The 25944-nt window shown below is 51.4% G+C and overlaps 1 protein-coding gene across 1 annotated transcript in view; it reads right to left on the bottom strand.

Moving 5' to 3' along the window:
- LOC137332830 (pre-mRNA cleavage complex 2 protein Pcf11-like) overlaps window positions 1-25944 on the bottom strand; it is a 251676-nt gene that overhangs the window by 61032 nt on the left and 164700 nt on the right. The window contains exon 9 of the mRNA XM_067996762.1: window positions 10067-10202. Coding sequence (XP_067852863.1) covers window positions 10067-10202 — 136 coding nt within the window. The remainder of the gene's footprint in view (window positions 1-10066; window positions 10203-25944) is intronic.

Raw genomic sequence — 25944 nt, 5'->3', positions numbered from 1 at the left:
GTCACCGAACACACCGAACGCGTCCGTCACCGAACACACCGAACGCGTCCGTCACCGAACACACCGAACGCGTCCGTCACCGAACACACCGAACGCGTCCGTCACCGAACACACCGAACGCGTCCGTCACCGAACACACCGAACGCGTCCGTCACCGAACACACCGAACGCGTCCGTCACCGAACACACCGAACGCGTCCGTCACCGAACACACCGAACGCGTCCGTCACCGAACACACCGAACGCGTCCGTCACCGAACACACCGAACGCGTCCGTCACCGAACACACCGAACGCGTCCGTCACCGAACACACCGAACGCGTCCGTCACCGAACACACCGAACGCGTCCGTCACCGAACACACCGAACGCGTCCGTCACCGAACACACCGAACGCGTCCGTCACCGAACACACCGAACGCGTCCGTCACCGAACACACCGAACGCGTCCGTCACCGAACACACCGAACGCGTCCGTCACCGAACACACCGAACGCGTCCGTCACCGAACACACCGAACGCGTCCGTCACCGAACACACCGAACGCGTCCGTCACCGAACACACCGAACGCGTCCGTCACCGAACACACCGAACGCGTCCGTCACCGAACACACCGAACGCGTCCGTCACCGAACACACCGAACGCGTCCGTCACCGAACACACCGAACGCGTCCGTCACCGAACACACCGAACGCGTCCGTCACCGAACACACCGAACGCGTCCGTCACCGAACACACCGAACGCGTCCGTCACCGAACACACCGAACGCCTCCGTCACCGAACACACCGAACGTCTCCGTCACCGAACACACCGAACGTCTCCGTCACCGAACACACCGAACGCGTCCGTCACCGAACACACCGAACGCGTCCGTCACCGAACACACCGAACGCGTCCGTCACCGAACACACCGAACGCGTCCGTCACCGAACACACCGAACGTGTCCGTCTCTGAACACACCGAACGCGTCCGTCACCGAACACACCGAACGCGTCCGTCTCTAAACACACCGAACGCGTCCGTCACCGAACACACCGAACGTGTCCGTCACCGAACACACCGAACGTCTCCGTCACGCAACACACACCGAACGCGTCCGTCACCGAACACACCGAACGCGTCCGTCACCGAACACACCGAACGCGTCCGTCACCGAACACACCGAACGCGTCCGTCACCGAACACACCGAACGTGTCCGTCACTGAACACACCGAACGTGTCCGTCACCGAACACACCGAACGTGTCCGTCACCGAACACACCGAACGCGTCCGTCACCGAACACACCGAACGCGTCCGTCACCGAACACACCGAACGCGTCCGTCACCGAACACACCGAACGCGTCCGTCACCGAACACACCGAACGCGTCCGTCACCGAACACACCGAACGCGTCCGTCACCGAACACACCGAACGCGTCCGTCACCGAACACACCGAACGCGTCCGTCACTGAACACACCGAACGCGTCCGTCACCGAACACACCGAACGCGTCCGTCACCGAACACACCGAACGCGTCCGTCACCGAACACACCGAACGCGTCCGTCACCGAACACACCGAACGCGTCCGTCACCGAACACACCGAACGCGTCCGTCACCGAACACACCGAACGCGTCCGTCACCGAACACACCGAACGCGTCCGTCACCGAACACACCGAACGTGTCCGTCTCTAAACACACCGAACGCGTCCGTCACCGAACACACCGAACGCGTCCGTCTCTAAACACACCGAACGCGTCCGTCACCGAACACACCGAACGTGTCCGTCACCGAACACACCGAACGTCTCCGTCACGCAACACACACCGAACGCGTCCGTCACCGAACACACCGAACGCGTCCGTCACCGAACACACCGAACGCGTCCGTCACCGAACACACCGAACGCGTCCGTCACCGAACACACCGAACGTGTCCGTCAATGAACACACCGAACGTGTCCGTCACCGAACACACCGAACGTGTCCGTCACCGAACACACCGAACGTGTCCGTCACCGAACACACCGAACGCGTCCGTCACCGAACACACCGAACGTGTCCGTCAATGAACACACCGAACGCGTCCGTCACTGAACACACCGAACGTGTCCGTCACTGAACACACCGAACGTGTCCGTCACTGAACACACCGAACGCGTCCGTCACTGAACACACCGAACGCGTCCGTCACTGAACACACCGAACGTGTCCGTCACTGAACACACCGAACGTCTCCGTCACGCAACACACACCGAACGCGTCCGTCACTGAACACACCGAACGCGTCCGTCACTGAACACACCGAACGTGTCCGTCACTGAACACACCGAACGCGTCCGTCACCGAACACACCGAACGGTCCGTCACCGAACACACCGAACGCGTCCGTCACCGAACACACCGAACGCGTCCGTCACCGAACACACCGAACGCGTCCGTCACCGAACACACCGAACGCGTCCGTCACCGAACACACCGAACGCGTCCGTCACCGAACACACCGAACGCGTCCGTCACCGAACACACCGAACGCGTCCGTCACCGAACACACCGAACGCGTCCGTCACCGAACACACCGAACGCGTCCGTCACGGAACACACCGAACGCGTCCGTCACCGAACACACCGAACGCGTCCGTCACCGAACACACCGAACGCGTCCGTCACCGAACACACCGAACGCGTCCGTCACCGAACACACCGAACGCGTCCGTCACCGAACACACCGAACGCGTCCGTCACCGAACACACCGAACGCGTCCGTCACCGAACACACCGAACGCGTCCGTCACCGAACACACCGAACGCGTCCGTCACCGAACACACCGAACGCGTCCGTCACCGAACACACCGAACGCGTCCGTCACCGAACACACCGAACGCGTCCGTCACCGAACACACCGAACGCGTCCGTCACCGAACACACCGAACGCGTCCGTCACCGAACACACCGAACGCGTCCGTCACCGAACACACCGAACGCGTCCGTCACCGAACACACCGAACGCGTCCGTCACCGAACACACAGAACGCGTCCGTCACCGAACACACCGAACGCGTCCGGTCACCGAACACACCGAACGCGTCCGTCACCGAACACACCGATCGCGTCCGTCACCGAACACACCGAACGCGTCCGTCACCGAACACACCGAACGCGTCCGTCACCGAACACACCGAACGCGTCCGTCACCGAACACACCGAACGCGTCCGTCACCGAACACACCGAACGCGTCCGTCACCGAACACACCGAACGCCTCCGTCACCGAACACACCGAACGCCTCCGTCACCGAACACACCGAACGCGTCCGTCACCGAACACACCGAACGCGTCCGTCACCGAACACACCGAACGCGTCCGTCACCGAACACACCGAACGCGTCCGTCACCGAACACACCGAACGCGTCCGTCACCGAACACACCGAACGCGTCCGTCACCGAACACACCGAACGCGTCCGTCACCGAACACACCGAACGCGTCCGTCACCGAACACACCGAACGCGTCCGTCACCGAACACACCGAACGCGTCCGTCACCGAACACACCGAACGCGTCCGTCACCGAACACACCGAACGCGTCCGTCACCGAACACACCGAACGCGTCCGTCACCGAACACACCGAACGCGTCCGTCACCGAACACACCGAACGCGTCCGTCACCGAACACACCGAACGCGTCCGTCACCGAACACACCGAACGCGTCCGTCACCGAACACACCGAACGCGTCCGTCTCTAAACACACCGAACGCGTCCGTCACCGAACACACCGAACGCGTCCGTCTCTAAACACACCGAACGCGTCCGTCACCGAACACACCGAACGCGTCCGTCACCGAACACACCGAACGTCTCCGTCACGCAACACACACCGAACGCGTCCGTCACCGAACACACCGAACGCGTCCGTCACCGAACACACCGAACGCGTCCGTCACCGAACACACCGAACGCGTCCGTCACCGAACACACCGAACGCGTCCGTCACCGAACACACCGAACGTGTCCGTCACTGAACCACCGAACGTGTCCGTCAATGAACACACCGAACGTGTCCGTCACCGAACACACCGAACGTGTCCGTCACCGAACACACCGAACGTGTCCGTCACCGAACACACCGAACGCGTCCGTCACCGAACACACCGAACGTGTCCGTCAATGAACACACCGAACGCGTCCGTCACTGAACACACCGAACGTGTCCGTCACTGAACACACCGAACGTGTCCGTCACTGAACACACCGAACGTGTCCGTCACTGAACACACCGAACGTGTCCGTCACTGAACACACCGAACGTCTCCGTCACGCAACACACACCGAACGCGTCCGTCACTGAACACACCGAACGCGTCCGTCACTGAACACACCGAACGCGTCCGTCACTGAACACACCGAACGGGTCCGTCACTGAACACACCGAACGTGTCCGTCACCGAACACACCGAACGTGTCCGTCACTGAACACACCGAACGTGTCCGTCACCGAACACACCGAACGTCTCCGTCACGCAACACACACCGAACGCGTCCGTCACCGAACACACCGAACGCGTCCGTCACCGAACACACCGAACGCGTCCGTCACCGAACACACCGAACGCGTCCGTCACCGAACACACCGAACGTGTCCGTCACCGAACACACCGAACGTGTCCGTCAATGAACACACCGAACGTGTCCGTCACCGAACACACCGAACGAGTCCGTCACCGAACACACCGAACGCGTCCGTCACCGAACACACCGAACGCGTCCGTCACCGAACACACCGAACGCGTCCGTCACCGAACACACCGAACGCGTCCGTCACCGAACACACCGAACGCGTCCGTCACCGAACACACCGAACGCGTCCGTCACCGAACACACCGAACGCGTCCGTCACCGAACACACCGAACGCGTCCGTCACCGAACACACCGAACGCGTCCGTCACGGAACACACCGAACGCGTCCGTCACCGAACACACCGAACGCGTCCGTCACCGAACACACCGAACGCGTCCGTCACCGAACACACCGAACGCGTCCGTCACCGAACACACCGAACGCGTCCGTCACCGAACACACCGAACGCGTCCGTCACCGAACACACCGAACGCGTCCGTCACCGAACACACCGAACGCGTCCGTCACCGAACACACCGAACGCGTCCGTCACCGAACACACCGAACGCGTCCGTCACCGAACACACCGAACGCGTCCGTCACCGAACACACCGAACGCGTCCGTCACCGAACACACCGAACGCGTCCGTCACCGAACACACCGAACGCGTCCGTCACCGAACACACCGAACGCGTCCGTCACCGAACACACCGAACGCGTCCGTCACCGAACACACCGAACGCGTCCGTCACCGAACACACCGAACGCGTCCGTCACCGAACACACCGAACGCGTCCGTCACCGAACACACCGAACGCGTCCGTCACCGAACACACCGAACGCGTCCGTCACCGAACACACCGAACGCCTCCGTCCACCGAACACACCGAACGCCTCCGTCACCGAACACACCGAACGCGTCCGTCACCGAACACACCGAAGCCTCCGTCACCGAACACACCGAACGCGTCCGTCACCGAACACACCGAACGCGTCCGTCACCGAACACACCGAACGCGTCCGTCACCGAACACACCGAACGCGTCCGTCACCGAACACACCGAACGCGTCCGTCACCGAACACACCGAACGCGTCCGTCACCGAACACACCGAACGCGTCCGTCACCGAACACACCGAACGCGTCCGTCACCGAACACACCGAACGCGTCCGTCACCGAACACACCGAACGCGTCCGTCACCGGAACACACCGAACGCGTCCGTCACCGAACACACCGAACGCGTCCGTCACCGAACACACCGAACGCGTCCGTCACCGAACACACCGAACGCGTCCGTCACCGAACACACCGAACGCGTCCGTCACCGAACACACCGAACGCGTCCGTCACCGAACACACCGAACGCGTCCGTCACCGAACACACCGAACGCGTCCGTCACCGAACACACCGAACGCGTCCGTCACCGAACACACCGAACGCGTCCGTCACCGAACACACCGAACGCGTCCGTCACCGAACACACCGAACGCGTCCGTCACCGAACACACCGAACGCGTCCGTCACCGAACACACCGAACGCGTCCGTCACCGAACACACCGAACGCGTCCGTCACCGAACACACCGAACGCGTCCGTCACCGAACACACCGAACGCGTCCGTCACCGAACACACCGAACGCGTCCGTCACCGAACACACCGAACGCGTCCGTCACCGAACACACCGAACGCGTCCGTCACCGAACACACCGAACGCGTCCGTCACCGAACACACCGAACGCGTCCGTCACCGAACACACCGAACGCGTCCGTCACCGAACACACCGAACGCGTCCGTCACCGAACACACCGAACGCGTCCGTCACCGAACACACCGAACGCGTCCGTCACCGAACACACCGAACGCGTCCGTCACCGAACACACCGAACGCGTCCGTCACCGAACACACCGAACGCGTCCGTCACCGAACACACCGAACGCGTCCGTCACCGAACACACCGAACGCGTCCGTCACCGAACACACCGAACGCGTCCGTCACCGAACACACCGAACGCGTCCGTCACCGAACACACCGAACGCGTCCGTCACCGAACACACCGAACGCGTCCGTCACCGAACACACCGAACGCGTCCGTCACCGAACACACCGAACGCGTCCGTCACCGAACACACCGAACGCGTCCGTCACCGAACACACCGAACGCGTCCGTCACCGAACACACCGAACGCGTCCGTCACCGAACACACCGAACGCGTCCGTCACCGAACACACCGAACGCGTCCGTCACCGAACACACCGAACGCGTCCGTCACCGAACACACCGAACGCGTCCGTCACCGAACACACCGAACGCGTCCGTCACCGAACACACCGAACGCCTCCGTCACCGAACACACCGAACGCCTCCGTCACCGAACACACCGAACGCGTCCGTCACCGAACACACCGAACGCGTCCGTCACCGAACACACCGAACGCGTCCGTCACCGAACACACCGAACGCGTCCGTCACCGAACACACCGAACGCGTCCGTCACCGAACACACCGAACGCGTCCGTCACCGAACACACCGAACGCGTCCGTCACCGAACACACCGAACGCGTCCGTCACCGAACACACCGAACGCGTCCGTCACCGAACACACCGAACGCGTCCGTCACCGAACACACCGAACGCGTCCGTCACCGAACACACCGAACGCGTCCGTCACCGAACACACCGAACGCGTCCGTCACCGAACACACCGAACGCGTCCGTCACCGAACACACCGAACGCGTCCGTCACCGAACACACCGAACGCGTCCGTCACCGAACACACCGAACGCGTCCGTCACCGAACACACCGAACGCGTCCGTCACCGAACACACCGAACGCGTCCGTCACCGAACACACCGAACGCGTCCGTCACCGAACACACCGAACGCGTCCGTCACCGAACACACCGAACGCGTCCGTCACCGAACACACCGAACGCGTCCGTCACCGAACACACCGAACGCGTCCGTCACCGAACACACCGAACGCGTCCGTCACCGAACACACCGAACGCGTCCGTCACCGAACACACCGAACGCGTCCGTCACCGAACACACCGAACGCGTCCGTCACCGAACACACCGAACGCGTCCGTCACCGAACACACCGAACGCGTCCGTCACCGAACACACCGAACGCGTCCGTCACCGAACACACCGAACGCGTCCGTCACCGAACACACCGAACGCGTCCGTCACCGAACACACCGAACGCGTCCGTCACCGAACACACCGAACGCGTCCGTCACCGAACACACCGAACGCGTCCGTCACCGAACACACCGAACGCGTCCGTCACCGAACACACCGAACGCCTCCGTCACCGAACACACCGAACGCCTCCGTCACCGAACACACCGAACGCCTCCGTCACCGAACACACCGAACGCGTCCGTCACCGAACACACCGAACGCGTCCGTCACCGAACACACCGAACGCGTCCGTCACCGAACACACCGAACGCGTCCGTCACCGAACACACCGAACGCGTCCGTCACCGAACACACCGAACGCGTCCGTCACCGAACACACCGAACGCGTCCGTCACCGAACACACCGAACGCGTCCGTCACCGAACACACCGAACGCGTCCGTCACCGAACACACCGAACGCGTCCGTCACCGAACACACCGAACGCGTCCGTCACCGAACACACCGAACGCGTCCGTCACCGAACACACCGAACGCGTCCGTCACCGAACACACCGAACGCGTCCGTCACCGAACACACCGAACGCGTCCGTCACCGAACACACCGAACGCGTCCGTCTCTAAACACACCGAACGCGTCCGTCACCGAACACACCGAACGCGTCCGTCTCTAAACACACCGAACGCGTCCGTCACCGAACACACCGAACGCGTCCGTCACCGAACACACCGAACGTCTCCGTCACGCAACACACACCGAACGCGTCCGTCACCGAACACACCGAACGCGTCCGTCACCGAACACACCGAACGTCTGCTTCACTGAACACACTGAATGTTTCTGACACATGGCAGCTCCTTCTATGTTTGTTGCCATCTGAAGCCATCTTCTTTCTCTGGTCTGCCAGCAGGACGAGGCTGGTTTTCATCCAGCACTTTGTTCTCTGAGGTGTTTTGCATCCTTTTGTTTGTGGACTGTTTGGAACAGTCTGACTTGTACGTTCCTCCCAGAAGGACGGGCTGGATATGATGGGGGGTGGGAGACTCCACATCCATCGGGCTGGATATGATGGGGGGTGGGAGACTCCACATTCATCGGGCTGGATATGATGGGGGGTGGGAGACTCCACACCCATCGGGCTGGATATGATGGGGGGTGGGAGACTCCACACCCATCGGGCTGGATATGATGGGGGGTGGGAGACTCCACATCCATCGGGCTGGATATGATGGGGGGTGGGAGACTCCACATCCATCGGGCTGGATATGATGGGGGGTGGGAGACTCCACATCCATCGGGCCGGATATGATGGGGGGTGGGAGACTCCACACCCATCGGGCTGGATATGATGGGGGGTGGGAGACTCCACACCCATCGGGCTGGATATGATGGGGGGTGGGAGACTCCACTCCCATCGGGCTGGATATGATGGGGGGTGGGAGACTCCACATCCATCGGGCCGGATATGATGGGGGGTGGGAGACTCCACACCCATCGGGCCGGATATGATGGGGGGTGGGAGACTCCACACCCATCGGGCCGGATATGATGGGGGGTGGGAGACTCCACACCCATCGGGCCGGATATGATGGGGGGTGGGAGACTCCACACCCATCGGGCCGGATATGATGGGGGGTGGGAGACTCCACACCCATCGGGCCGGATATGATGGGGGGTGGGAGACTCCACACCCATCGGGCCGGATATGATGGGGGGTGGGAGACTCCACACCCATCGGGCCGGATATGATGGGGGGTGGGAGACTCCACACCCATCGGGCCGGATATGATGGGGGGTGGGAGACTCCACACCCATCGGGCCGGATATGATGGGAGGTGGGAGACTCCACATCCATCGGGCCGGATATGATGGGGGGTGGGAGACTCCACACCCATCGGGCTGGATATGATGGGGGGTGGGAGACTCCACACCCATCGGGCTGGATATGATGGGGGGTGGGAGACTCCACATCCATCGGGCTCAATGACACCCCAGTGTTCAGAAGCCGGTGCTTCTGCTTCCATTTGCTGGGATCCCTGCAGTGGGCTCTAACTCATAAGCTCCCGATTCACAGGCTGGACAGCTACCACCGAACTCAGGCTCTCTCATAAAGACTACTGGCTAATTAATATTCAGATTCTTGCAAAGGTTTGCATATTGTAGTGTTGGTGCTGCAGGGCCGTGTGTCAGCACTGGTGACCACTGCTTCTGTTTCTGGGTTATGAGCTAAGAGTTGTCCCTTGGACATTTGTTGTACCTTGACATTGGTTTTATTTACTATTCAGGTTACTCACTGTTTCAGATCATCTAGAGCAAAGCCTGTAATATCTGGGATAGGCAGCTCTTCATCATTCTCTTCCTCCTCCTCCTCTTCTTCTGGAGCAGTGGGTTCAGACTGTTGTATTTGTGGAGCAGGGTGAGGCTTGGTGTCTGGAGGATAAAGTACAGTTCCAGTTTAAGCAGTTATGCAGTACTGCAGGTCACAAAAAGACACTTCCCGTTAGTCCTGAAGGAAATCATTGTACAAAGTACCATGTCTCTTTTTGGTTTCTTCACTCCTGATTCACGTTGGGGTTCAGTCCGACAGCTGACCCCCTTGTTACCTCACCATGGTTATATACAAGCAGAAACCTCCAGTCATCGGAAACACCAGATCAAAGCTTGATCCTCTCCTTATCCAGGCACTTTGCAGCAGCAGTCACCACTACTGAGGAGGTGTGAGAACCCAGGAATGAGCAGTACAGTCCCAACAGCCCCACTGCTGCACCATCTGAGAATAGCTAACAGTGTAGACTGGGCAGATTCCTTATCTATTTGAGGCAGGACACATCACTAGAGAAAAAACAGATAAAGCTCGAGGTGGTTACTGAGAGTTAACATTTTTTTGAGCAGACGGCCTCCAGGTTTTACCTCTCCAAACTAACGTCTATTGTCAAACTTTCTGCATTTAATTTGAAGGATGAAAAGGTGATGTGTCATGCCAGGCATGCTTTTTGTATAGTTGGCCGACACAGTAAGAAGATAGGATTGAATCTTTGGGATTACACAGCCAAGAGTAGACTATTCACCCCTGGTACCTGAGAAAGATCCACTACCTGCACCTTTTTCCACACTTTTTAATTTCTTTTTCTTTTTCAAATATTTATCCACTCCCCTTTCAAATGCCATCCTGGATTCTGCTCCCTTCACTGTTTCTGGTCGGGCACTCCATGTAACAACAACCCCACGCAGAAAAAACTTCTCAACTCTGCCTTCATTGTTTTGGAGATGCTCCTTCGGTACTGACTCACTGACCAGTGGAAATAGTTCTTCCTGATTTACCTGAATGATGTCCCTTCGAAATTGAAAATCTTCATCAATCACTTTAGAATCTTCTTTGTTCTAATGAAAAGAGCCGCAATTTCTCTGGTCTCTCCTCATAACTAAAGCCTCTCTGTCTTGGTATCCTCATAGTGAATCTCTTAACAACATAAGGAATAGGAGCAGGAGTCGGCCATCCGGCCCCTCGAGCCTGCTCCACCATTCAACAAGACCATGGCTGATCTTCTACCTCAACGCCATTTTCCTGCACCATCCCCATATCCCTTGATGCCTTTAATATCTAGAAATCTATCGATCTCTGTTTTGAACGTACTCAATGGCTGAGCCCTCTGGGGTAAAGAATTCCAAAGATTCACCACCCTCTGAGTGAAGAAATTTCTCCTCCTCTCAGTCCTAAATGGCCGACCCCTTATTCTGAGACTGTGACCCCTGGTTCTAGATTCCCAGCCAGGGGAGACATCCTCCCTGCATCTACCCTGTCGAGCCCTGTAAAAATTTTGTATGTTTCAATGAGATCACCTCTCATTCTTCTAAACTCTAGAGAATACAGGCCTAGTCTACTCAATCTCTCCTCATACGACAATTCCACCATCCCAGGAATCAGTCTGGTGAACCTTCATTGCTCTCTCTCTATGGCAAGTTTCTTTCTGCCTGCCTGTGTAAAAGACACAATGTATATCGAGTGTACTGGGACGTGCTGTTCTCCGTGACTGGCCTGTTTGAATAACAACGACACCTTTTGATTGGTGTGATGCTGTCCCAACATCGTATAAGATATGCGATTTGAGAACCTTTTCATTCAATCATCTGACGAAGGAGATAATCTCCGAAAGCTTGTGATTTTAAAATAAATTTGTTGGACTATAACCTGGTGTTGTAAGATTCCTTACATATGGCAAGAATATCCTCTCTTAGGTAAGGAGACCAAAACTGTACACAATACTCCAGGTGCGCTCTCACCAAGGCCCTGTATAATTGTAGTATGACATCTTTACTCCTGTACTCAAATTGTCTTGTCATAAAGGCCAACATACCATTTGTCTTCCTATTTGCTTGCTGCACCTGCATGTTAGCTTTCAGTGACTCAGGTACAAGGACACCCAGGTCCCTTTGAACATCAACATTTCCCAATCTCTCACCATTTAAAAAATACTCTGCATTTCTGTTTTTCCTACCAAAGAGGATAACTTCACATTTTTCCACATTATATTCCATCTGCCTTGTTCTTGCCCACTCACTTAGCCTGTCTATATCCCCTTGAAGCCTCTTTGCATCCTCCTCACAACTCACAATCCCACCTAGTTTTGTGTCATCAGCAAACTTGGAAATATTACATTTGGTCCCTTCATCCAAATCATTGATATAGATTGTGAATAGCTGGGGCCCAAGCACCAATCCCTGCGATACCCCACTAGTTACAGTCTGCCAACCTGAAAAAGACCCATTTATTCCTACACTCTGTTTTCTATCTGTTAACCAATTCTCAATCCATGCCAGTATATTACCCCCAATTCCATGTGCTGTAACTTTGTTCACGAACCTCCTGTGTGGGACCTTATCAAAAGCCTTTTGAAAATCCAAATACACCACATCCACTGGTTCCCCTTATCTATTCTACTAGTTACATCCTCAGAGAACACCAAGAGGTTTGTCAAACATGATTTCCCTTTCAGAAATCCATGTTGACTCTGCCAAATCCTATTATTATTTTCTAAGTGTCCTGTTATCACATCTTTTATAATAGATTCTAGCATTTTCCCTACTACTGATATCAGGTTAACAGGTCTATAATTCCCTGTTTTCTCTCTCCCTCCTTTCTTAAATAGTAGGGTTACATTTGCCACCCTCCAATCTGCAGGAACCGTTCCAGAATCTATAGAATTTTGGAAGATGACAACCAATGCATCCACTATCTCTATAGTCACCTCTTTCAAAACCCTGGGATGTAGATCATCAGGTCCTTGGGATTTATCGACTTTCAGTCGCATTAATTTCTCTAGTGCTATTTTTTTTACTAATATTAATTTCTTTCAGTTCCTCATTCTTCTGCACCCTGTCCATGGCCTTGACATCCTAGGCCTCGGAAACCTGCTGACAATATTCTTACTCAGGTCGAAGCATTCCCTCTTGGCTTGTGCATCCTATGGCCCTATTTATGAAGTCTATGCTTTTTCTGAAGGCTTTCTCCACTTGCTCCTCCACGTTTTCAGACTTGGGAATGTGAACACCCTGAGTCTCTTTGCTGCTCTACTTTGTGCATATTTCCTCACCTTATTCTTCCTCCCCTTACTTTCTCTACGTTGAGTGCCTATACACTGCTGAAGTCACCTATCGTCCTCTTCAGTCATCAATACAACTTGTTATTTCCTCAAAGAACATGACTTGACTTTTACAAATCCATGTCTCCCGAAGTGTGTCTTAATTTAATCCCCATTATGATTTCTACCAATGTTAGGCAATGTTAGTCTGTAGTTACCTCGTTTTTCCTTTCTTGAAGAGAGGACCTGTATTGCTAACCTTCCATTCCGATGGCACAACATCCATATCCAACCTGCCTTCCATTTCCTGCTTTCTCTGATGCGTTCATACCTCAGGTCAGCCCCACATCCTCTGTCTCTCAGACCCCATTCTCTGACCTACTAGCCTGCCTCATTCAAGAGGACTCTATAGTCACACAATAATCCAAGAGATACAGAATGTTGTTGGGGGGAGGGGTGGGGTGCACACTTGTCAGGTCTTCACATTGAAAACCCACCATTACTAAAACAGCTGTCCCCCATACAAATGTTGGGGCTCGATATTCCCTTGGCTTCAACATCACTGGTCTCTTCTACAAAGGACCTAAGGTCGCCATGGGTGGGAGAGCGCCTTCACTGCCCAATACCTAATTAAACAAAGGCTTTACCCAAGGACCATTGCATGTACTCGATTCAAGCATCTCACAGGTGCTTTTTGTAAAGCAGACGCGATAAGATTTTTTGGTAAGAGAAGGCCACATGCAAAGCTACAAACTGCTTTATTGTATGTATAATGGAATCTCACAGCACAGAGGAGGCCCTTCAACCCATCGTGCCTCTGAAAGAGCTATCATATTAGTCCCACTCCCCTGCTCTTCCCCCAGAGTCCTGTATATTTTTCCACTTCAAGTATTTATCCGATTCCCTTTTGAAAGTTATTATTGAATCTGCTTCCTCCGCCCTTTCAGGCAGTGCATTCAGATCATAACAACTCGCTGCGTAAAAAAAATCAAATCTCTCCCCTGGTTATTTTACCAATTACCTTAAATCTGTGTCCTCTGGTTACCGACCCTCCTGCCACTGGAAACAGTTTCTCCATATTTACTCTCTCAAAATCCCTCATGATTTTGAACACTTCTATTAAATCTCCCCTGAACCTTCTCTGCTCTTTCGAGAACAATCCCAGCCTCTCGAGTCTGTCCACATAACTGAATATATGAATCACATATTTAATATACATTTTTAATAATACATAAATCAATACAGAACGGGATAGAGAATATATGAAATAACTATTCCGCAACTGTGGTGTAAGTGAGAATGTTGGTGGAAGTGAGAATGTTGGTGGAAGTGAGAATGTTGGTGGCAGTGAGAATGTCGGTGGAAGTGAGAATGTGGGTGGAAGTGAGAATGTTGGTGGAAGTGAGAATGTTGGTGGAAGTGAGAATGTGGGTGGCAGTGAGAATGTGGGTGGAAGTGAGAATGTTGGTGGAAGTGAGAATGTTGGTGGAAGTGAGAATGTGGGTGGCAGTGAGAATGTCGGTGGAAGTGAGAATGTGGGTGGAAGTGAGAATGTTGGTGGAAGTGAGAATGTGGGTGGCAGTGAGAATGTCGGTGGAAGTGAGAATGTCGGTGGCAGTGAGAATGTAGGTGGAAGTGAGAATGTAGGTGGCAGTGAGAATGTCGGTGGAAGTGAGAATGTAGGTGGAAGTGAGAATGTTAGTGGAAGTGAGAATGTGGGTGGCAGTGAGAATGTCGGTGGAAGTGAGAATGTTAGTGGAAGTGAGAATGTTGGTGGCAGTGAGAATGTAGGTGGAAGTGAGAATGTAGGTGGCAGTGAGAATGTCGGTGGAAGTGAGAATGTCGGTGGAAGTGAGAATGTAGGTGGAAGTGAGAATGTTAGTGGAAGTGAGAATGTGGGTGGCAGTGAGAATGTCGGTGGAAGTGAGAATGTCGGTGGAAGTGAGAATGTCGGTGGAAGTGAGAATGTTGGTGGCAGTGAGAATGTCGGTGGAAGTGAGAATGTGGGTGGAAGTGAGAATGTTGGTGGAAGTGAGAATGTGGGTGGCAGTGAGAATGTCGGTGGAAGTGAGAATGTCGGTGGAAGTGAGAATGTAGGTGGAAGTGAGAATGTTAGTGGAAGTGAGAATGTTGGTGGCAGTGAGAATGTAGGTGGAAGTGAGAATGTAGGTGGAAGTGAGAATGTTGGTGGAAGTGAGAATGTAGATGGAAGTGAGAATGTCGGTGGAAGTGAGAATGTAGGTGGAAGTGAGAATGTAGATGGAAGTGAGAATGTCGGTGGAAGTGAGAATGTAGGTGGAAGTGAGAATGTCGGTGGAAGTGAGAATGTCGGTGGAAGTGAGAATGTCGGTGGAAGTGAGAATGTCGGTGGAAGTGAGAATGTTGGTGGAAGTGAGAATGTGGATGGAAGTGAGAATGTCGGTGGAAGTGAGAATGTCGGTGGAAGTGAGAATGTCGGTGGAAGTGAGAATGTGGATGGAAGTGAGAATGTGGATGGAAGTGAGAATGTCGGTGGAAGTGAGAATGTCGGTGGAAGTGAGAATGTGGATGGAAGTGAGAATGTGGATGGAAGTGAGAATGTGGATGGAAGTGAGAATGTCGGTGGAAGTGAGAATGTTGGTGGAAGTGAGAATGTGGATGGAAGTGAGAATGTCGGTGGAAGTGAGAATGTGGATGGAAGTGAGAATGTTGATGGAAGTGAGAATGTTGGTGGAAGTGAGAATGTCGGTGGAAGTGAGAATGTGGATGGAAGTGAGAATGTCGGTGGAAGTGAGAATGTCGGTGGAAGTGAGAATGAAGATGGAAGTGAGAATGTGGATGGAAGTGAGAATGTGGATGGAAGTGAGAATGTCGGTGGAAGTGAGAATGTTGGTGGAAGTGAGAATGTGGATGGAAGTGAGAATGTCGGTGGAAGTGAGAATGTGGATGGAAGTGAGAATGTCGGTGGAAGTGAGAATGTTGGTGGAAGTGAGAATGTGGATGGAAGTGAGAATGTCGGTGGAAGTGAGAATGTCGGTGGAAGTGAGAATGTTGGTGGAAGTGAGAATGTGGATGGAAGTGAGAATGTCGGTGGAAGTGAGAATGTTGGTGGAAGTGAGAATGTTGGTGGAAGTGAGAATGTGGATGGAAGTGAGAATGTCGGTGGAAGTGAGAATGTTGGTAGAAGTGAGAATGTTGGTAGAAGTGAGAATGTCGGTGGAAGTGAGAATGTCGGTGGAAGTGAGAATGTGGATGGAAGTGAGAATGTCGGTGGAAGTGAGAATGTTGGTGGAAGTGAGAATGTCGGTGGAAGTGAGAATGTAGGTGGAAGAGAGAATGTTGATGGAAGTGAGAATGTGGATGGAAGTGAGAATGTCGGTGGAAGTGAGAATGTCGGTGGAAGTGAGAATGTCGGTGGAAATGAGAATGTGGATGGAAGTGAGAATGTTGGTGGAAGTGAGAATGTGGATGGAAGTGAGAATGTGGATGGAAGTGAGAATGTGGATGGAAGTGAGAATGTCGGTGGAAGTGAGAATGTTGGTGGAAGTGAGAATGTCGGTGGAAGAGAGAATGTTGATGGAAGTGAGAATGTGGATGGAAGTGAGAATGTGGATGGAAGTGAGAATGTTGGTGGAAGTGAGAATGTCGGTGGAAGTGAGAATGTCGGTGGAAGTGAGAATGTGGATGGAAGTGAGAATGTTGGTGGAAGTGAGAATGTCGGTGGAAGTGAGAATGTGGATGGAAGTGAGAATGTTGGTGGAAGTGAGAATGCTGGTGGAAGTGAGAATGCTGGTGGAAGTGAGAATGCAGATGGAAGTGAGAATGTTGGTGGAAGTGAGAATGTCGGTGGAAGTGAGAATGTCGGTGGAAGTGAGAATGTAGGTGGATGTGAGAATGTAGGTGGAAGTGAGAATGTCGGTGGAAGTGAGAATGTCGGTGGAAGTGAGAATGTGGATGGAAGTGAGAATGTTGGTGGAAGTGAGAATGAAGATGGAAGTGAGAATGTAGGTGGAAGTGAGAATGTTGGTGGAAGTGAGAATGTCGGTGGAAGTGAGAATGTGGATGGAAGTGAGAATGTGGATGGAAGTGAGAATGTCGGTGGAAGTGAGAATGTGGATGGAAGTGAGAATGTTGGTGGAAGTGAGAATGTGGATTGAAGTGAGAATGTCGGTGGAAGTGAGAATGTCGGTGGAAGTGAGAATGTCGGTGGAAGTGAGAATGTTGATGGAAGTGAGAATGTAGGTGGAAGTGAGAATGTTGGTGGAAGTGAGAATGTGGATTGAAGTGAGAATGTGGATGGAAGTGAGAATGTTGGTGGAAGTGAGAATGTGGATGGAAGTGAGAATGTCGGTGGAAGTGAGAATGTCGGTGGAAGTGAGAATGTTGATGGAAGTGAGAATGTCGGCGGCAATGTGAATGTAGATGTACTACAGAAGGAAATGGAACAATTGTTCGAGATAACGATAGAAAAGGAAATGGTTCTGAAAAAGATGAGTTTTGCTGAAGCTTTACAAATCATTGGTTCGGCCCCAGCTGGCGTATTGTGTCCAATTCTGGGCACCACATCTTAGAAAGGACATCAAGGCCTTGGAAAGGGTGCAGAGGAGATTTACTGGAATTAAATGTTCTCCATAGAGCAGAGTAGGTTAACGGGAGATGTGTTCATAGATGTGTTCAAAATCATGAAGAGTTTTGACAGAGTAATTGAGGAGAAACTGTTTCCAGTGGCAGAAGAGTCAGTAACCAGAGGAAACAGATTTATGGTAATTGGTAAAATAACCAGAGGGGAGATGAGGAGATTTATTTTACGCAGCGATATGTAATGATCTGCAATGGATAAATACTTGCCTGAAAGGTTGGTGGAAGCAGATTCAATAATATCAGAAGAGAACTGAATAAATAGTATCATAGTAGTACTTTAGGAAGGATGTGAAGGTCTCAGAGAGAGAGTGCAGAAAATGAATGAGGGACTTTAGTTATGTGGATAGACTGGAGAAGCTGGGGTTGTTCTCCTTAGAGCAGAGAAAGTTGAGAGAAGATTTGATAGAAGAAGTGTTCAAAATCATGAAGGGTTTAGATAAAGTAAATAAAGAGAAACTGTTTCTATTGGCAGAAGGGTCAAGAACCAGAGGACACAGATTTAAGGTGATTGGCAAAAGAACCAAAGGTAACACGAGGAAAAACTTTTTTACACAGCGAGTGGTTAGGATCTAGAATGCACTGCCCGAGGGGGTGGTGGAGGCAGATTCAATCATGGCCTTCAAAAGGGAACTGGATAAGTACTTGAAGAGAAAACATTTGCAGGGCTACGGGGAAAGCAGAGGAATGGGACTAATTAGGGTCGCTCTTGCAGAGAGCCGGCACAGGCTCGATGGGCTAAATGGCCTCCTTCTGTGCTGTAACCATTCTATGAATCTAGTATGGTATAGCACTGGAGGAGGCCATTTGGCTCTTTGAAAGAGCTATCCATTTAGTCCCAATCCCCTGCTCCTTTCCCAATGGCCCTGTAAATATTTTCCCATCAAGTATTTATCCAATTCCCTTTTGAAAGTTACTATTGAATCTGCTTCCACCACCCTTTCAGGCAGCGCATTCCAGATCATCACAACTCGCTGCATTAAAAAATGTTTCCTCATGTCGCCTCTGGCTCTTTTGCCGATCACCTTAAATCTGTGTCCTCTGGTTACCGACCCTTCTGCCACTGGAAACAGTTTCTCCTTATTTACTCTATCAAAAACGTTCATGATTTTGAACACCTCTATCAAATCTCCCCTTAACCTTCTCTGTTCTAAGGAGAACAATCCCAGCTTCTCCAGTCTCTCCACATAACTGAAGTCCCTCATCCCCGGTACCAATCTAGTAAATCTCCTCTGCACCCACTCTAAGGCCTTCACATCCTTCCTAAAGTGTGGTGCCCAGAATTGAACACAATACTCCAGCTGAGGCCTAACCAGTGTTTTATAAAGGTTTAGCATAACTTCCTTGCTTTTATACTCTGTGCCTCTATTAATAAAGCCCAGGATCCCATATGCTTCTTTAACAGCCTTCTCAACTTGTCCTGCCACTTTCAAAGATTTGTGTGTGTGCAACCCCAGGTCTCTCTGTTCCTGCACTCCCTTTAAAATTGTCCCATTTAGTTTATATTGCCTCTCCCCATTCTTCCTACCAAAATGTATCACTTCACACTTCTCTGCGTTAAATTTCATCTGCCATGTGTCTGCCCATTTCATCAGCTGTCTCTGTCCTCCTGAAGTCTGTTACTATCTTCCATTATGTTTACTACATTTCTAAGTTTCGTGTCATCTGCAAACTTTGAAATTATACCCTCTATACCCAAGTCCAAGTCATTAAAATACATCAAAAAGAGCAGTGGTCCTAATACTGACCCCTGGGGAACATCACTGTATACTTCCTTCCAGTCTGAAAAACAACCGTTCTATCCTTTAGCCAATTTTGTATTCATGCTGCCACTGTCCCTTTAATCCCATGCACTAAATTTTGCTAACAAGTCTATTATGTGTTACTTTATCAAATGTCTTTTGAAAGTTCACATACACATCAACCACACTACCTACATTAACCCTCTCCGTTACTTCATCAAAGAACTCAATCAAGTTAGTCAAAAACAATTTTCTTTTCACAAATCCTTGCTTTCATTTATTTCAAAGTGTCAATTAATTTTGTCCCGGATTATTGTCTCTAAAGGTTTCTCCACCACCGACGTTAGGCTGACTGGCCTGTAATTTCCGGGTTTATCCCTCTCCCCTTTTTTGAACAGGGGTGCAATATTTGCAATTCCCCAGTCCTCTGGCACCGTCCCCATATCGAAGGAGGATTGGAAGATTGTGGCCAGAGCCTCTGCAATTTCCACCCTCAGTAATCTCGGATGCATCCCACCTGGACCGGGTGACTTTTCTACTTTGAGTACAGCCAATCTTTTAAGTACCTTCTCTTTATCTATTTTTGTCCTATCCAATATCACTATTACCTCCTCCTTTCCTGCTACAATGGCAGCATCCTCTTCTCTAGTGAAGACCGATGCAAAGTATTCATTTAGTGCCTCAGTGATTCCCTCTGCCTCCACAAGAAGATCTCCTTTTTGTCCCGAATCGGCCCCACCCTACTTTTGACTACCCTCTTACCATTTATATGTTAATAAAAGACTTGTGGGTTCACTTTTATGTTAGCCGCGAATCAACTTTTTTATTCGTTCATGGGATGTGGGCGTCACTAGAGAGGCCGGCATTTATTGCCCATCCCTAATTGCTCTTGAGAAGGTGGTGGTGAGCCGCCTTCTTGAACCGCTGCAGTCCGTGTGGTGACGGTTCTCCCACAGTGCTGTTAGGAAGGGAGTTCCAGGATTTTGAGCCAGCGACGATGAAGGAACGGCGATATATTTCCAAGTCAGGATGGTGTGTGACTTAGAGGGGAACGTGCAGGTGGTGTTGTTCCCATGTACCTGCTGATCTTGTCCTTCTAGGTGGTAGAGGTCGCGGGTTTGGGAGGTGCTGTCGAAGAAGCCTTGGCGAGTTGCTGCAGTGCATCCTGTGGATGGTACACACTGCAGCCACTGTGCGCCGGTGGTGAAGGGAGTGAATGTTTAGGGTGGTGGATGGGGTGCCAATCAAGCGGGCTGCTTTGTCCTGGATAGTGTCGAGCTTCTTGAGTGTTGTTGGAGCTGCACTCATCCAGGCAAGTGGAGAGTATTCCATCACACTCCTGACTTGTGCCTTGTAGATGGTGGAAAGGCTTTGGGGAGTCAGGAGGTGAGTCACTCGCCGCAGAATACCCAGCCTCTGACCTGCTCTCGTAGCCACAGTATTTATATGGCTGGTCCAGTTAAGTTTTAGGTCAATGGTGACCCCCAGGATGTTGATGGTGGGGGATTCGGCGATGGTAATGCCGTTGAATGTCAAGGGGAGGTGGTTGGACTCTCTCTTGTTGGAGATGGTCATTGCCTGGCACTTATCTGGCGCGAATGTTACTTACCACTTATGAGCCCAAGCCTGGATGTTGTCCAGGTCTTGCTGCATGCGGGCTCGGACAGCTTCATTATCTGAGGGGTTGCGAATGGAACTGAACACTGTGCAATCATCAGCGAACATCCCCACTTCTTATCTTATGATGGAGGGAAGGTCATTGATGAAGCAGCTGAAGATGGTTGGGCCTAGGACACTGCCCTGAGGAACTCTTGCAGCAATGTCCTGGGGCTGAGATGATTGGACTCCAACAACCACTACCATCTTCCTTTGTGCTAGGTATAACTCCAGCCACTGGAGAGTTTTCCCCCTGATTCCCATTGACTTCAATTTTACTAGGGCTCCTTGGTGCCACACTCGGTCAAATGCTGCCTTGATGTCAAGGGCAGTCACTCTCACCTCACCTCTGGAATTCAGCTCTTTTGTCCATGTTTGGACCAAAGCTGTAATGAGGTCTGGAGCCGAGTGGTCCTGGCGGAACCCAAACTGAGCATCGGTGAGCAGGTTATTGGTGAGTAAGTGCCGCTTGATAGCACTGTCGACGACACCTCCCATCACTTTGCTGATGATTGAGAGCAGACTGATGGGGCAGTAATTGGCTGGATTGGATTTGTCCTGCCTTTTGTGGACAGGACATACCTGGGCAATTTTCCACATTGTCGGGTAGATGCCAGTGTTGTAGCTGTACTGGAACAGCTTGACTCATAAGAACATAAGAACATAAGAAATTGGAGCAGGAGTAGGCCAATCGGCCCCTCGAGCCTGCTCCGCCATTCAATAAGATCATGGCTGATCTGATCCCAACCACAAATCTAAAGAACACAAGAAGTCGGAGCAGGACCCGGCCACACAGCCCCTGGGCCCTCTCCGCCACCCACAGGGCATTGACCGATCCGAACTCAGCTTCATGTCCAATTTCCTGCCCGCTCCCCATAACCCCTAATTCCCTTTACTTCTAGGAAACTGTCTATTTCTGTTTTAAATTTATCTAATGATGTAGCTTCCACAGCTTCCTGGGGCAGCAAATTCCACAGACCTACCACCCTCTGAGTGAAGAAGTTTCTCCTCATCTCAGTTTTGAAAGAGCAGCCCCTTATTCTAAGATTATGCCCCCTAGTTCTAGTTTCACCCATCTTTGGGAACATCCTTACTGCATCCACCCGATCAAGACCCTTCACAATCTTATATGTTTCAATAAGATCGCCTCTCATTCTTCTGAACTCCAATGAGTAGAGTCCCAATCTACTCAACCTCTCCTCATATGTCCGCCCCCTCATCCCCGGGATTAACCGAGTGAACCTCCTTTGTACTGCCTCGAGAGCAAGTATGTCTTTTCTTAAGTATGGAGACCAAAACTGTATGCAGTATTCCAGGTGCGGTCTCACCAATACCTTATATAACTGCAGCAATACCTCCTTGTTTTTATATTCTATCCCCCTAGCAATCTTGATCACCTGCTGCACCTGCATACCAACTTTTTGATTTTCTTGCACTAGGACCCCCAGATCCCTTTGTACTGCAGTACTTTCCAGTCTCTCGCCATTAAGAAAATAACTTGCTCTCTGATTTTTCCTGCCAAAGTGCATAACCTCACATTTTCCAATATTATATTGCATCTGCCAAATCTCCGCCCACTCACCCAGCCTGTCTATAATCCCCTTGCAGGTTTTTTATGTCCTCCTCACTCTCTACTTTCCCTCCCATCTTTGTATCATCTGCAAATTTTGATATGTTGCACTCGGTCCCCTCCTCCAAATCGTTAATATAGATTGTAAAGAGTTGGGGACCCAGCACCGACCCCTGTGGAACACCACTGGTTACTGGTTGCCAGTCCGAAAATGAACCATTTATCCCAACTCTCTGCTTCCTGTTCGATAACCAATCCTCCACCCATGCCAGAATATTACCCCCAATCCCGTGATTTTTTATCTTAAGTAATAATCTTTTATGTGGCACCTTGTCGAATGCCTTCTGGAAGTCTAAATACACTATGTCCACTGGTTCCCCTTTATCCACCCTATACGTTATATCCTCGAAGAACTCAAGCAAATTTGTCAGACATGACTTCCCCTTCATAAAGCCATGCTGACTTTGTCCTATTAAATTATGCTTATCTAAATGTTCCGTTACTGTCTCCTTAATAATAGACTCCAAAATTTTACCCACCACAGATGTTAAGCTAACTGGCCTATAATTTCCAGCCTTCTGCCTACTACCCTTTTTAAATAACGGTGTTACATTAGCAGTTTTCCAATCTGCCGGGACCTCTCCTGAGTCCAGGGAATTTTGGAAAACTATCACCAAAGCATCCACAATCCCTACTGCCACTTCCCTCAAGACTCTAGGATGGAAGCCATCAGGTCCAGGGGATTTATCCGCCTTGAGTCCCATTATTTTACTGAGTACCATCTCCTGAGTGATTTTAATCGTATTTAGCTCCTCCCCCCCGAGAGTCCCCTGTTTGTCCAGTGTTGGGATATTCTTAGTGTCCTCTACTGTAAAGACTGAAACAAAATATTTGTTCAGCATTTTTGCCATCTCCATGTTTCCCACCATTAATTTCCCGGTCTCATCCTCTAAGGGACCTATGTTTGCCTTAGCCACCCTTTTTCTTTTTATATAACTATAGAAACTCTTGCTATCTGTTTTTATATTTTTTGCTAATTTCTTTTCATAATCTAACTTCCCTTTCTTAATCAATCCTTTAGTTACTTTTTGCTGTCTTTTGAAGAATTCCCAATCTTCTATCCTCCCACTAAGTATGGCTACCTTATATGTCCTTGTTTTTAGTCGGATACTATCCTTGATTTCTTTACTTAGCCACGGATGGCTGTCATTTCTTTTACACCCTTTTTTCCTCAGTGGAATATATTTATTTTGAAAGTTGTAAAATAACTCCCTAAATGAACACTACTGCTCATGTACCGTCTTACCCTTTAATCTATTTTCCCAGTCCACTTTAATCAATTCCGCTCTCATACCATCATAGTCTCCTTTATTCAAGCTCAGTACGCTTGTTTGAGAATCAACCTTCTCACCCTCTAATTGGATATGGAATTCAACCATGTTGTGGTCGCTCGTTCCAAGGGGGTCCTTAACTAGGACATTATTAATTAATCCTGACTCATTACACAGGACCAGGTCCAAGGTTGCCTGCCCCCTTGTAGGATCAGTTACATACTGCTCAAGAAATCCATCCCTGATGCACTCAATGAACTCGTCCTCAAGGCTGCTCTGCCCAATTTGATTTGTCCAGTTAATATGATAATTAAAATCCCCCATAATTATGGCTGTTCCCTTATTACATGCCCCGACTATTTCCTGATTAATACTTCTTCCAGCAGAGTTGCAACTATTAGGAGGCCTATATACTACGCCCACTAATGTTTTTTTTCCCTTATTATTCCTTATCTCCACCCAAACTGTTTCATTATCTTGATGCTTTGTCCCAATATCATTTCTCTGTATTACAGTGATTCCTTCCTTTATTAACATAGCCACCCCACCTCCCCTTCCTTCCTGCCTGTCGTTCCTGATTGTTAAATACCCTGGCATATTTAATTCCCAGTCGTTGTCACCCTGCAGCCATGTTTCTGTAATGGCCACAAGATCATACCCATACGTAGTTATTTGTGCCGTTAACTCGTCCATTTTATTACGAATGCTACGTGCATTCAGATAAAGAACTTTCAAATCTGTTTTGTGACGCTTCGTTCCTGCTTTTTCCTTTTTTAACACTTTACCTATTACTCCATACCTTATGTCCCTTCCTGTTACGCTTTCCTCTCTCTCCCTGCTCAGGTTCCCAACCCCCTGACACTTTAGTTTAAACCCTAGTTCTGGAGCACAAGTCTTCAGCACTACAGCTGGGATGTTGTCGGGGCCCATAGCCTTTGCTGTATCCAGTGCACTCAGCCATTTCTTGATATCACGTGGAGTGAATCGAATTGGCTGAAGACTGGCTTCTTTGATGGTGGGGGTATCGGGAGGAGACCGAGATGGATCATCCACTCGGCACTTCTGGCTGAAGATGGTTGCAAACGCTTCAGCCTTGTCTTTTGCACTCACGTGCTGGTCTCCGCCATCATTGAGGATGGGGATGTTTGAAGAGCCTCCTCCTCCCGTTAGTTGTTTAATTGTTCACCACCATTCACGACTGGATGTGGCAGGACTGCAGAGCTTTGATCTGATCCGTTGGTTGTGGAATCGCTTAGCTCTGTCTATAGCATGTTGCTTCCGCTGCTTAGCATGCATGTAGTCCTGAGTTGTAGCTTCACCAGGTTGGCACCTCATTTTTAGGTACGCCTGGTGCTGCTCCTGGCATGCTCTTCGACACTCCTCGTTGAACCAGGGTTGATCCCCTGGCTTGTTGGTAATGGCAGAGTGAGGAATATGCCGGGCCATGAGGTTACAGATTGTGCTGGAATACAATTCTGCTGCTGCTGATGGCCCACAATGCCTCATGGATGCCCAGTTTTGAGCTGCTAGATCCATTCTGAATCTATCCCATTTAGCACGGTGGTAGTGCCACACAACACGTAGGATGGTGTCCTCAGTGCGAAGATGGGACTTCATCTCCACGAGGACTGTGCGGTGGTCACTCCTACCAATACTGTCATGGACAGATGCATTTGC

This window comes from Heptranchias perlo, chromosome 15 (genome assembly GCF_035084215.1).
Source record: "Heptranchias perlo isolate sHepPer1 chromosome 15, sHepPer1.hap1, whole genome shotgun sequence".
Lineage (NCBI taxonomy): Eukaryota > Metazoa > Chordata > Chondrichthyes > Hexanchiformes > Hexanchidae > Heptranchias > Heptranchias perlo.
The sequence above is the reverse complement of the archived record's forward strand: the minus strand, read 5'-3'. Positions and strand labels throughout refer to the sequence as shown.